We start from the raw sequence: 15,286 nt of genomic DNA on the forward strand, positions 1-15,286 counted from the left end.
CACACCTTTAGCTGTTCCTTTAAACACACTGTTAGCTGTTCCTTTAAACACACCTTTAGCTGTTCCTTTAAACACACCGTTGGCTGTTCCTTTAACCACACCTTTAGCTGTTCCTTTAAACGCACCTTTAGCTGTTCCTTTAAACACACCTTTAGCTGTTCCTTTAAACACACCGTTGGCTGTTCCTTTAAACACACCGTTGGCTGTTCCTTTAAACACACCCATAGCCGTTCCTTTAAACACACCGCTAGCTAGCTGTTCCTTTAAACACACCGCTAGCTAGCTGTTCCTTTAAACACACCTTTAGCTGTACCTTTAAACACACCTTTAGCTGTTCCTTTAAACACACCTTTAGCTGTTCCTTTAAACACACCTTTAGCTGTTCCTTTAAACACCCCATTAGCTTTCCTTTAAACACACCTTTAGCTGTTCCTTTAAACACACCTTTAGCTGTACCTTTAAACACACCTTTAGCTGTTCCTTTAAACACACCTTTAGCTGTTCCTTTAAACACACCTTTGGCTTTTCCTTTAAATACACCTTTAGCTGTTCCTTTAAACACACCTTTAGCTGTTCCTTTAAACACACCTTTAACTCTTCCTTTAAACACACCGTTGGCTGTTCCTTTAAACACACCTTTAGCTGTTCCTTTAAACACACCGTTAGCTGTTCCTTTAAACACACCATTAGCTGTTCCTTTAAACACACCTTTAGCTGTTCCTTTAAACACACTGTTAGCTGTTCCTTTAAACACACCTTTAGCTGTTCCTTTAAACGCACCTTTAGCTGTTCCTTTAAACACACCTTTAGCTGTTCCTTTAAACACACCGTTGGCTGTTCCTTTAAACACACTGTTGGCTGTTCCTTTAAACACACCCATAGCTGTTCCTTTAAACACACCTTTAGCTGTTCCTTTAAACACACCGCTAGCTAGCTGTTCCTTTAAACACACCTTTAGCTGTACCTTTAAACACACCTTTAGCTGTTCCTTTAAACACACATTTAGCTGTTCCTTTAAACACACCTTTAGCTGTACCTTTAAACACACCTTTAGCTGTTCCTTTAAACACACCTTTAGCTGTTCCTTTAAACACACCTTTAGCTGTTCCTTTAAACACACCGTTGGCTGTTCCTTTAAACACACCGTTGGCTGTTCCTTTAAACACACCCATAGCTGTTCCTTTAAACACACCTTTAGCTGTTCCTTTAAACACACCGCTAGCTAGCTGTTCCTTTAAACACACCTTTAGCTGTACCTTTAAACACACCTTTAGCTGTTCCTTTAAACACACATTTAGCTGTTCCTTTAAACACACCGTTAGCTGTTCCTTTAAACACACCTTTAGCTGTTCCTTTAAACACACCTTTAGCTGTTCCTTTAAACACCCCATTAGCTTTCCTTTAAACACACCTTTAGCTGTTCCTTTAAACACACATTTAGCTGTACCTTTAAACACACCTTTAGCTGTTCCTTTAAACACACATTTAGCTGTTCCTTTAAACACACCTTTGGCTTTTCCTTTAAACACACCTTTAGCTGTTCCTTTAAACACACCTTTAGCTGTTCCTTTAAACACACCTTTAACTCTTCCTTTAAACACACCGTTGGCTGTTCCTTTAAACACACCTTTAGCTGTTCCTTTAAACACACCGTTGGCTGTTCCTTTAAACACACTGTTGGCTGTTCCTTTAAACACACCCATAGCTGTTCCTTTAAACACACCTTTAGCTGTTCCTTTAAACACACCGCTAGCTAGCTGTTCCTTTAAACACACCTTTAGCTGTACCTTTAAACACACCTTTAGCTGTTCCTTTAAACACACATTTAGCTGTTCCTTTAAACACACCTTTAGCTGTACCTTTAAACACACCTTTAGCTGTTCCTTTAAACACACCTTTAGCTGTTCCTTTAAACACACCTTTAGCTGTTCATTTAAACACACCGTTGGCTGTTCCTTTAAACACACCGTTGGCTGTTCCTTTAAACACACCCATAGCTGTTCCTTTAAACACACCTTTAGCTGTTCCTTTAAACACACCGCTAGCTAGCTGTTCCTTTAAACACACCTTTAGCTGTACCTTTAAACACACCTTTAGCTGTTCCTTTAAACACACATTTAGCTGTTCCTTTAAACACACCTTTAGCTGTTCCTTTAAACACCCCATTAGCTTTCCTTTAAACACAACTTTAGCTGTTCCTTTAAACACACCTTTAGCTGTTCCTTTAAACACACCTTTAGCTGTTCCTTTAAACACACCGTTAGCTGTTCCTTTAAACACACCTTTAGCTGTTCCTTTAAACACACCTTTAGCTTTTCCTTTAAACACACCTTTAGATGTTCCTTTAAACACACCGTTAGCTGTTCCTTTAAATACACCTTTAGCTGTACCTTTAAACACACCTTTAGCTGTTCCTTTAAACACACCTTTAGCTGTTCCTTTAAACACACCTTTAGCTGTTCCTTTAAACACACCTTTAGCTGTTCCTTTAAACACACCTTTAGCTCTTCCTTTAAACACACCGTTGGCTGTTCCTTTAAACACACCGTTGGCTGTTCCTTTAAACACACCGTTGGCTGTTCCTTTAAACACACCTTTAGCTGTTCCTTTAAACACACCGTTAGCTGTTCCTTTAAACACACTGTTAGCTGTTCCTTTAAACACACCTTTAGCTGTTCCTTTAAACACACCGTTAGCTGTTCCTTTAAACACACCTTTAGCTGTTCCTTTAAACACACTGTTAGCTGTTCCTTTAAACACACCTTTAGCTGTTCCTTTAAACACACCGTTGGCTGTTCCTTTAACCACACCTTTAGCTGTTCCTTTAAACGCACCTTTAGCTGTTCCTTTAAACACACCTTTAGCTGTTCCTTTAAACACACCTTTAGCTGTTACTTTAAACACACCGTTGGCTGTTCCTTTAAACACACCTTTAGCTGTACCTTTAAACACACCTTTAGCTGTTCCTTTAAACACACCGTTAGCTGTTCCTTTAAACACACCGTTAGCTGTTCCTTTAAACACACCTTTAGCTGTTCCTTTAAACACACCGTTAGCTGTTCCTTTAAACACACATCTAGTGGAACTCCTAGGCAGTGCAACATCATCAATATCTCAAGGGGATTTCATTGGGGACTCTGGTGAATACATACAAAGCTCAGATTTCTCACTTCCTGTTTTGATTTCTCCTCAGGATTTTGCCTGCCATATGAGTTCTGTTATACTCACAGACATCATTCAAACAGTTTTAGAAACTTTAGAGTGTTTTCTATCCAATACTAATAATAATATGCATATATTAGCAACTGAGACTGAGGAGCAGGCCGTTTACTTTGGGCAACTTATTCATCCAAGCTACTCAATACTGCCCCCCAGCCATAAGAAGTTAAACACAAATTTAGCTCTACGTTTGATTGATTTATTGATGATTGATACCTAATTGTGAACACAACAACGTAGTGACACATTGTGCCTGTATGTCATCTACAGGACTGGGAGACATGTGAGAGAGGCATCGAGGGTTCTCTGGAGAAGCTGAGGGAGTTCAAACGGCAGTTCTCTCAGTCCCTCCCTGATCACCACGAGGACTTGCAAGCGGAACAGATGCGATGCAAGGTAACTTTAGATCTGCAACCTGGAGACACATACTGAACACTGAAGTGACTCATATACCATCTAACATAATACATTTTATTTGTGTTTATTTTGCCTTTATTTTAACAGGGAGACCAAGCTCTATCCATGAGACCAAGGTCTCTTTCGCAAAGGAGCCATGCATGCAAACAATTGACAAAATACAAGAGAATAGTACCATGTTTTTCCTTCACTCAGAATCACCTTTATCCGCCAAGTACATTTAAATGTACTGTGAATTTGAACTGGTGAAGTGATGCTGACATCCCCTTACAATAAGCAGAATACACAGACAGAATACAGACAAAAGAATGTACACTTAATCTGCTGATCACGGCAGCCTGTCACTCAAATGACCTACACTACCGTTCAAAAGTGGGGTCACTTAGAAACGTCCTCAACTGGTAGCTTCATTAAATAGTACCCGCAAAACACCAGTCTCAACATCAACAGTGAAGAGGCGACTCCGGGATTCTGGCCTTCTAGGCAGAGTTGCAAAAGCCATATCTCAGACTGGCCAATAAAAAGAAAATATTAAGATTGGCAAAGAAAACAGACACTGGACAGAGGAGCTCTGCCTAAAAGGCCAGCATCCCGGAGTCGCCTATTCACTGTTGACGTCGAGACTGGTGTTTTTAATATTTAATGAAGCTGCCAGTTGAGGATTTGTGAGGCGTCTGTTTCTTAAACTAGACACTCTAATGTACTTGTCCTCTTGCTCAGTTGTGCACCGGGGCCTCACACTCCTCATTCTATTCTGGTTAGAGACAGTTTGCGCTGTTCTGTGAAGGGAGTAGTACACAGCGCTATACGAGATGTTCAGTTTCTTGGCAATTTCTCGCATGGAATAGCCTTCATTTCTCAGAACAAGAATAGACTGATGAGTTTCAGAAGAAAGAAATTTGTTTCTGGCCATTTTGAGACTGTAATCGAACCCACAAATGCTGATGCTCCAGATACTCAACTAGTCTAAAGAAGGCCAGTTTTAATGCTTCTTTAATCAGAACAACAGTTTTCAGCTGTGCTAACATAATTGCAAAAGGGTTTTCTAATGATCAATTAGCCTTTTAAAATGATAAACTTGGATTAGCTAACACAGCATGCCATTGGAACACAGGAGTGATGGTTGCTGATCAGAACAACAATGGGCCTCTGTATGCCTATGTAGATATTTCATAAACAAATCTGCCGTTTGTCATTTACAACATTATTTACAACATCAGAAATACATGTCTACAGTGTATTTCTGATCAATTTGATGTTATTTTAATGGACAACAAAAAAAAGTGCTTTTCTTTGAAAAAGAAGGACAATTCTAAGTGACCCCAAACTTTTGAACGGTAGTGTACCTATTATGTCTATCACATGTTCAGTACTGCACAGAGCAGTAAACAGCTCCTGGCATCCGTGGGGAATGTTGGAAGAATGTTGAAGGAATGTCGTGATGTAATAAGATCAAACCCATTGAGGTGCCGATTGAGTTTGTCTGTAATTACATCAGTTAAATATGCCTTCAAACCAAGGTGTTCTGCATCTGCTAAGGTCATTATGGCTAAGAATAAACCTGCTTTAGGTCAACAAAAGTAGCTGATAACATTCTCTTCTCCCATGACCAGGACTTGGAGAAGACGTTTGACGGCTGGACAGAAGACCTAGCCCACCTGACGATGCTGAGGGAGTCCCTGTCTAGCTACATCAGTGCTGAGGACCTGTCTGTTCTACAGGAACGCATGGAGCTTCTGCACCGCCAGTGGGAGGAGATCTGTCACCAGGTACTATATGGCTGTTGAATATGTTGCTGTACAGTGTACTGCTGCCAGCATGGCAGCACGGTTTGAATCCAGCCCACTGCTCTTTCAGCACTCTCTCTCCTCCCTTTCACGACTATTTCTCTATATCAAATCAACACACATATAAATAAATATATGTTAATGTTAGGAGAAGCAGTCTCTGCCAAAATACAGATCCTGTATCTTAATTTGCGAAGGTTCCACACAACAGGACAATAATCCTGCAGCAAAAGGAAAAGTATATTGTTATGTGGATTATAATTAACATAATCATTTTTTTTATAGGGGTTGATACAATAAAGTCTGACATTTTCAAGTGGAGATTACAAACTTTAGAAGCCTTTTTATACCTCGAATACACTACAAGTTTGCATTTGTTGATGTGTAGGAAAATTCCTTCAGCAACAGGATGATCAAATTAAGATACAGCATCTGTAGGTGGCGTGTCTGGCAACAGAGACAAGAGCAGTCATTTTAAGTTGTAATGACATGTGGTCCCAATGCTCCACTACATACAGTAGGACAAGGGTAAATCTTTCAGGCTTGCATTAACTAAATTGTGGAATTTTAGTCATTTAGCAGACGCTTATCCAGAACAACTATGGTTAAGTGCCTTGCTCAAGGGCGCATCAACAGATGTTTCACCTAGTCGCAAGAGAGTTGGCAAGAGAGCAGAAACAGATCTGGCATCCAGGCTCTGCACTGGGCCGTATGCAAATGTAGAAAGGGGTATGCGTGCATCTAAGTCTGAGGTAGAGAGAAATCTCAATACAGAACAGTGCAGGATGCCTCCCCCTTCAAACAACATCCAGTGTTTTATATGAGTATGTTGACCAGAGACCAGCTAGTGACAGGAAACACTGTGCTAGATCTATTACGTCAAGCAACAACTCTAGACATCTACTGCTGCAGGAACTTTTCATTGCGGTTCTGCTAAATCTATGCATATTACCTAGCACCGGTAGTTGTGTATGTTTATTTTTTATGGGGAAAAGTTCATTTATTTATCTGTGCAGCTAACAATTATCCTTACCATGGTGAATTACTCATAAATGAGTATTTATGTATTTACAACGTGTGAGTTTCAATGTATCTGTATCTTGCTGTCTCTTTCTCTCCATAGCTATCCCTGCGGCAGCAGCAGGTGGGTGAGAAGCTGAGTGAGTGGGCTGTGTTTAAGGAGAAGAACAGGGAGCTCTGTGATTGGCTTACCCAAATGGAGAGCAAGGTCTCTCAGAACGGAGACGTCAGAATCGAGGAGATGATCGAGAAGCTATGCAAGGTAAACACCAACAGAAACTTAACCTACAGTATGCATAACTTTTCATTCATGTTTTAGTTTTAGACAGATATCCCATTGAACTGTACTACTGTACTCTACTCTACTCTGATCTGTTATACTCTACTCTGATCTACTGTACTCTACTGTACTCTACTCTGTTATACTCTACTCTGTTAGACTCTACTCTGATCTACTCTACTGTACTCTGTTATACTCTACTCTGTTATACTCTACTCTGATCTACTCTACTCTAGGAATACAGGCTTGTGTTATAATTTGTTGTGGCAGTTGATCGCTCTTTCAATAGTATTTCATTCCAAATATACCATTAGTTTTCCACCGGGTCTGACTACTGTATTTCCGCTGTACTCAAACCGCTCTAAAGTGTGTCTATCCCTCCTCTCTCAGGACTACTCTGAGGAGATAGCGGTGGCTCAGGAAAACAAGCAGCAGCTGTACCAGCTGGGGGAGAGACTGGCCAAGGCCAGCCATGAGAACAAGGCATCTGAGATTGAACACAAACTCAGCATGGTGGGCGAGCGCTGGCAACACCTGCTGGACCTCATTGGAGCCAGGTAAGGATACTACGGCTGTGTGTGTGTGGGAAAGGAAGTACATGGACACACTGTACACACACTTGTGTCCCAAAGGGGCCATTGGCATTAATGTTTGCTTTGATGCAACCTTTTCCTTGGCTGTCAGAAACACTCTGGCTTTCTCAGTGTACGGTACTTAGCACAATCTGTACTCAATGTGACTTCTTGGTAAAATTAAATAAAAAACAATGAGTGGAAAGAAGCGATTTATTGATGTTGTTAATTGTTTGTTAATTGTCTTTAGGTGCTTTATCACCAGGAATCTACTGCGTTGTGAATGTTTTTCTAAAACAACTATTATGTATCCCACTGGTAGGTTGAAGAAGCTGAGGGAGACTCTGGTGGCAGTGCAGCATCTGGATAAGAACATGATTAGTCTGCGGTCCTGGCTGACCCACATAGAGACTGAGCTGTCCAGACCCATCCTATACGACACCTGTGACTCCCAGGAAATACAGCGGAAGCTGGACCTGCAGCAGGTAAATACTGTGTCAGTAGCCTGGTGGTCTGTTTATGTTGTCTCACCAACTCCTATAGTCATTGTCACTGCAACGGTCATACAGATGTAGTATCTTAATTTGAGACAGAATTCTACAGCAGGAAAATAATTCTGCAGCAACAGCAAATGTGAATTATTATGTGGATTGTTATTCATGAAATGTTTTGAAAGGGTTGATACATTTTTCATAAGGACAAATTAAGTCTGACATTTTAGAGTGTAACTTATGAACTTTAGAAGCCTTTTTAAACACACTACAAGTTCTCATTTCCTGCTGTGCAGGAACTTTCTTAGCAACAAAAGAGTGATCAAATTAGATCCTACATCTGTAGCAGTTGGTAAGACAGCACAAACAGACCTGGGACCACCAAATCAAATCAAATCAAATTGTATTTGTCACATACACATGGTTAGCAGATGTTAATGCGAGTGTAGCGAAATGCTTGTGCTTCTAGTTCCGACAATGCAGTAATAACCAACAAGTAATCTAACTAACAATTCCAAAACTACTGTCTTATACACAATGTAAGGGGATAAAGAATATGTACATAAGGATATATGAATGAGTGATGGTACAGAGCAGCATAGGCAAGATACAGTAGATGGTATCAAGTACAGTATATACATATGAGATGAGTATGTAAACAAAGTGGCATAGTTAAAGTGGCTAGTGATACATGTATTACATAAGGATGCAGTCGATGATATAGAGTACAGTATATACGTATGCATATGAGATGAATAATGTAGGGTAAGTAACATTATATAAGGTAGCATTGTTTAAAGTGGCTAGTGATATATTTACATAATTTCCCATCAATTCCCATTATTAAAGTGGCTGGAGTTGAGTCAGTGTCAGTGTGTTGGCAGCAGCCACTCAATGTTAGTGGTGGCTGTTTAACAGTCTGATGGCCTTGAGATAGAAGCTGTTTTTCAGTCTCTCGGTCCCAGCTTTGATGCACCTGTACTGACCTCGCCTTCTGGATGATAGCGGGGTGAACAGGCAGTGGCTCGGGTGGTTGATGTCCTTGATGATCTTTATGGCCTTCCTGTAACATCGGGTGGTGTAGGTGTCCTGGAGGGCAGGTAGTTTGCCCCGGTGATGCGTTGTGCAGACCTCACTACCCTCTGGAGAGCCTTACGGTTGAGGGCGGAGCAGTTGCCGTACCAGGCGGTGATACAGCCCGCCAGGATGCTCTCGATTGTGCATCTGTAGAAGTTTGTGAGTGCTTTTGGTGACAAGACGAATTTCTTCAGCCTCCTGAGGTTGAAGAGGCGCTGCTGCGCCTTCTTCACGATGCCGTCTGTGTGAGTGGACCAATTCAGTTTGTCTGTGATGTGTATGCCGAGGAACTTAAAACTTGCTACCCTCTCCACTACTGTTCCATTGATGTGGATAGGGGGGTGTTCCCTCTGCTGTTTCCTGAAGTCCACAATCATCTCCTTAGTTTTGTTGACGTTGAGTGTGAGGTTATTTTCCTGACACCACACTCCGAGGGCCCTCACCTCCTCCCTGTAGGCCGTCTCGTCGTTGTTGGTAATCAAGCCTACCACTGTTGTGTCGTCCGCAAACTTGATGATTGAGTTGGAGGCGTGCGTGGCCATGCAGTCGTGGGTGAACAGGGAGTACAGGAGAGGGCTCAGAACGCACCCTTGTGGGGCCCCAGTGTTGAGGATCAGCGGGAGGAGATGTTGTTGCCTACCCTCACCACCTGGGGCGGCCCGTCAGGAAGTCCAGTACCCAGTTGCACAGGGCGGGGTCGAGACCCAGGGTCTCGAGCTTGATGACGAGCTTGGAGGGTACTATGGTGTTGAATGCCGAGCTGTAGTCGATGAACAGCATTCTCACATAGGTATTCCTCTTGTCCAGATGGGTTAGGGCAGTGTGCAGTGTGGTTGAGATTGCATCGTCTGTGGACCTATTTGGGTGGTAAGCAAATTGGAGTGGGTCTAGGGTGTCAGGTAGGGTGGAGGTGATATGGTCCTTGACTAGTCTCTCAAAGCACTTCATGATGACGGAAGTGAGTGCTACGGGGCGGTAGTCGTTTAGCTCAGTTACCTTAGCTTTCTTGGGAACAGGAACAATGGTGGCCCTCTTGAAGCATGTGGGAACAGCAGACTGGTATAGGGATTGATTGAATATGTCCGTAAACACACCGGCCAGCTGGTCTGCGCATGCTCTGAGGGCGCGGCTGGGGATGCCGTCTGGGCCTGCAGCCTTGCGAGGGTTAACACGTTTAAATGTCTTACTCACCTCGGCTGCAGTGAAGGAGAGACCGCATGTTTCCGTTGCAGGCCGTGTCAGTGGTACTGTATTGTCCTCAAAGCGGGCAAAAAAGTTATTTAGTCTGCCTGGGAGCAAGACATCATGGTCCGTGACTGGGCTGGATTTCTTCCTGTAGTCCGTGATTGACTGTAGACCAGGCTACCTCATCAGTGGGCTGTGGGTACTTTGAAACACATTATAACGTATAGCTATTGATACTTGAAAAAAAGGAAGAGCCGCACACTCTAGGAGCTCAGATGCAATAATTTAATAACCTAATTTTGACAGACAAGCTGTCTTCATCAGGGTATAATGACAAACACTGCGGGGTGAATAGTTTATAAATTGTTAAAGAACACACACAGGTGTCTGTAATCATGGCCGGGTGTGGCCTGATATCATTGGTTAATTCTCAGATATAACAAGAACTTACAAAAACATGAATAGCATACGATAATAGATACAATTTGGCTACATAAGCCTACAAACATTTATAATGAACAGCAAAATCACAATAATCACAAGAACGGCTTCAGATCAAAGTCTACGTTGAGACCGAAGGGAGCAAGGGTTTTTAAATTTAAGATCCAGGCAGCCTCTCATTTTAACAATAAATTGTCAAGGTCACCCCCTCTCCTAGGGAGGGTGACATGTTCGATGGACATTTAACGTGGGGGAGAAATCGAGTGGTTCGCTTCCAAAAAGTGGGCCGCCACTGATACAGCTACATAATCAATAACAGTTGTTTATGTTGATATGTTATTGATCCCTGTTTAGTTCCCAGCAGATACGCTTATAGACAGTACAATAGAGGTAGGCTTATTGAAAAGTCTTAGTAGGCTTCTTGATTCTAAAAAAGATTAAGATCAACATCCTCTTTCTGTGCCATAATATAAGATAACATCCTTCCATCTTTCTCTCCGTCCACCCAGGAGCTTCAGCGTGACATAGAGAAGCACAGCACAAGTGTGGCGTCTGCGTTGAACCTGTGTGAGGTGTTGTTACACGACGGTGACGTCTGTGCCACGGACACAGAGTGTGATTCCATCCAGCAGACCACCAGGAACCTGGACCGCCGTTGGAGGAGAATCTGTGCCCTGTCCATGGAGAGGAGGCTCAAGTACGAGACACGCTAAATTTAGGATTTAGGCGCTGTAGTTTCTAAAGTAGTCACAATTTTTAATTTCAAGACTATTGACAAGTGCAGTAATGTAATTCTAGGTTTGGTACATTTGGAAACATGTACTTGTGATATAGGCTCTCACCATAACTTAAAGTGTCCATATCGTTTTAATGTGTAAGGATTGAAGAGACATGGCGTTTATGGCAGAAGATCATAGAAGACTTTATGCGTTTTGAGGAGTGGCTAGTGACCTCAGAGAAGACCGCTGCTCTACCCAACTCTTCAGGAGTACTGTACACAGTGGCCAAGGAAGAACTCAAGAAGTTTGAGGTACAGACATGCTACTACAGACCACCTAGTCCTACTTGGATATAACCACTATATTCTCCTTTCATATCAGTACATACAGTGCATTCGGGAAAGTATTCAGACCCATTGACTTTTTCCTCATTTTGTTTACGTTACAGCCTTATTCTAAAATAGATTACATTTATTTGATCAATCTACACACAATACCCTATAATGACAAAACGAATGAAGGTTTTTGAAATGTTTGCAAATTTATAAATAAATACAAACAGAAACACCTTATTTACATAAGCATTCAGACCCTTTGCTATGAGACTCAAAATTGAGATCCTGTTTCCATTGATCATCCTTGAGATATTTCTACAACTTGATTGGAGTCCACTGTGGTAAATTCATTTGATTGGACATGATTTGGAAAAGGCACATACAGTTGAAGTCAGAAGTTTACATACACTTAGGTTGGAGTCATTATAACTCGTTTTTCAACCACTCCACAAATTTCTTGTTAACAAGCTATAGTTTTGGCAAGTCGGTTAGGACATCTACTTTGTGCATGACACAAGTAATTTCTCCAACAATTGTTTACAGACAGATTATTTCACTTATTATTCACTGTATCACAATTCCAGTGGGTCATAAGTTTACATACACTAAGTTGACTGTTCGTTTAAACAGCTTGGAAAATTCCAGAAAATGATGTCATGGCTTTAGAAGCTTCTGATGGGCTAATTAACATCATTTGAGTCAATTGGAGGTGTACCTGTGGAAATATTTCAAGGCCTACCTTCACACTCAGTGCCTCTTTACTTGACATCATGGGAAAATCAAAAGAAATCAGCCAAGATCTCAGAAAATAAATTGTAGACCTCCACAAGTCTGGTTCATCCTTGGGAGCAATTTCCAAACGCTTGGAGGTACCACGTTCATCAGTACAAACAATAGTACGCAAGTATAAACACCATGGGACCACGCAGCCGTCATACCGCTCAGGAAGGAGACGCGTTCTGTCTCCTAGATCCCAGAATAACAGCAAAGGACCTTGTGAAGATGCTGGAGGAAACAGGTACAAAAGTATCTATATCCACAGTAAAACGAGTCCTATATCGACATAACCTGAAAGGCCGCTCAGCAAGGAAGAAGCCACTGCTCCAAAACCGCCATAAAAAAGCCAGATCACGGTTTGGAACTACACATGGGGACAAAGATCGTATTTTTGGGAGAAATGTCCCCTGGTCTGATGAAACAAAAATAGAACTGTTTGGCCATCATGACCATCGTTAAGTTTGGAGGAAAAAGGGGGTGGCTTGCAAGCCGAAGAATTCCATCCAAATCATGAAGCACGGGGGTGGCAGCATCATGTTGTGTGGGTGCTTTGCTGCAGGAGGGACTGGTGCACTTCACAGAATAGATGGCATCACGAGGATGGGAAATGATGTGGATATATTGAATCTCAAGACATCAGTCGGGAAGTTAAAGCTTGGTCACAAATGGGTCTTCTAAATGGACAATGACCCCAAGTATACTTCCAAAGTTGTGGCAAAATGGCTTAAGGACAACAAAGTCAAGGTATTGGAGTGGCCATCACAAAGCCCTGACCTCAATCCTATAAAAAATGTGTGGGCAGAACTGAAAAAGCGTGTGTGAGCAAGGAGGCCTACCATCCTGACTCAGTTACACCAGCTCTGTCAGGAGGAATGGGCCATAATTCACCCAACTTATTGTGGGAAGCTTGTGGAAGGCTACCCAAAACGTTTGACCCAAGTTAAACAATTTAAAGGCAATGCTACCGAATACTAATTGAGTGTATGTAAACTTCTGACCCACTGGGAATGTGATGAAAGCTGAAATAAATCATTCTCTCTGCTATTATTCTGACATTTCACATTCCTAAAATAAAGTGGTGATCCTAATTGACCTAAAACAGGGATTAGGATTATGATAGGATTAAATGTCAGGAATTCTGAAAAACTTAGTTTAAATGTATTTGGCTATGTGAACTTCCGACTTCAACTGTACCTGTCTATATATGGTCTCACAGTTGACTGCATGGCAGAGCAAAAACCAAGCCCTGAGGTCGAAGGAATTGTCCCTAGTCAGGCTCCGAGACAGGATTGTCGAGGAACAGATCTGGGGAAGGGTACCAAAAAATGTCTGCAGCATTGAAGGTCCCTAAGAACACAGTGGCCTCCATCATTCTTAAATGAAAGAAGTTTGGAATCACCAGATGGACTCTTGCTAGAGCTGGCCGCCCGGCAAAACTGAACAATCGGGGGAGAAGGCCTTGGTCAGGGAGGTGACCAAGAACCCGATGGTGACTCTGACAGAGCTCCAGAGTTCCTCTGTGCAGATGGAAGAACCTTCCAGACGGACAACCATCTCTGCAGCACTCCACCAATCAGGCCTTTCTGGTAGTGGCCAGACGGAAACCCCTCCTCAGTAGAAGGCACAGGCCATCCCGCTTGGCGTTTGACAAAAGGCAGGAGTCTCAGACCATGGGAAACAAGATTATCTGGTCTGATTGAACTCTTTGGTCTGAATGCTAAGCGTCACGTCTGGAGGAAACCTGGCACCATCCCTACGGTGAATCATGGTGGTGACAGCATCATGCTGTAGGGATGTTTTTCAGTGGCAGGGACTGGGAGACTTGCCAGGGTTGATGGAAAGATGAACGGTGCAAAGTACAGAGAGATCCTTGATGAAAACGTGCTCCAGAGCGGTCAGAACCTCAGACTGGGGTGAAGTTTCACCTTCCAACAGGACAACTACCCTAAGCACAGAGCCAAGACAATGCAGGAATGGCTTTGGGACAAGTCTCTGAATGTCCTTGAGTGGCCCAGCCAGAGTCCGGACTTGAACCTGATCGAACATCTTTGGAGAGACATGAAAATAACTGTGCAGCGACACTCTCCAACCAACCTGACAGAGCTTGAGAGGATCTGCAGAGAAGAATGGGAGAATCTCCCCAAATACAGGTGTGGCAAGCTTGTAGCTTCATACCCAAAAAGACTAGAGGCTGTAATCGCTGCCAAATGTGCTTCAACAAAGTACTGAGTAAAGGGTCTGAATACTTAGGTACATTTGCAAACATTTCTGAAAACCTATTTTTTTGTCTTTATGGGGTATTGTGTGTAGATTGATGAGGGGGGAAAACTAGTAATACATTTCAGAATAAGGGTGTGAGGTAACAAAATGTGGAAAAAGTCAAGTGGTCTGAACACTTTCAGAATACACTTTACATGGACAAAACTCATAACTCATCCCTGAGTAATACATTTATCAATTAAATGGTCAATGAAATGTTCAAGCAACTTGTCTCTTTTTGATTCTAAATGTGTTGGTTATATTTGTGTGTGTTCCAGGCATTTCAGTGTCAGTCCCATGAGAGCCTGACCCAGCTAGAGACGATCAATAAACAGTACCGCCGTCTGGCCAGGGAGAACCGCACAGACTCCTCCTGTCGCCTCCGGGAAATGTCCCACGACGGGAACCAGCGCTGGGATAACCTGCAGAAGAGGGTGGCCTCCATCCTCCGCAGGCTCAAGGTACAGAGTCACATCCAGAGTAGGCCTCGTTGAACAACTGTAACACAACAGAAAGTATGGTGTGTATATAGTCCAATCCCACTTGGCACACACTGGCTGAATCAACGTTGTTTCCACGTCATTTCAATGAAATGACTTTGAACCAATGTAGAATAGACGTTGAATTGATGTTTGTGCCCAGTGGGATTCTACACTCCTGAGGGTTGGTACTGCTCTCAGAAAGAAACTATACCAGCAAGGAAGTAG

General features: G+C 42.5%; 1 protein-coding gene across 1 annotated transcript in view; it reads left to right on the plus strand.

Annotated features, from left to right (window-relative positions):
- The window catches only part of LOC115138845 (nesprin-1-like), a 195,657-nt gene that overhangs the window by 156,349 nt on the left and 24,022 nt on the right, over window positions 1–15,286 (plus strand). Inside the window, 8 exon segments of the mRNA XM_065025814.1 lie at window positions 3,490–3,615; window positions 5,250–5,405; window positions 6,547–6,705; window positions 7,114–7,280; window positions 7,618–7,780; window positions 10,999–11,186; window positions 11,369–11,519; window positions 14,858–15,040. Of these exon segments, the coding sequence (XP_064881886.1) occupies window positions 3,490–3,615; window positions 5,250–5,405; window positions 6,547–6,705; window positions 7,114–7,280; window positions 7,618–7,780; window positions 10,999–11,186; window positions 11,369–11,519; window positions 14,858–15,040 (1,293 nt within the window).

The sequence above is a fragment of the Oncorhynchus nerka genome, linkage group LG12, assembly GCF_034236695.1.
Source record: "Oncorhynchus nerka isolate Pitt River linkage group LG12, Oner_Uvic_2.0, whole genome shotgun sequence".
Lineage (NCBI taxonomy): Eukaryota > Metazoa > Chordata > Actinopteri > Salmoniformes > Salmonidae > Oncorhynchus > Oncorhynchus nerka.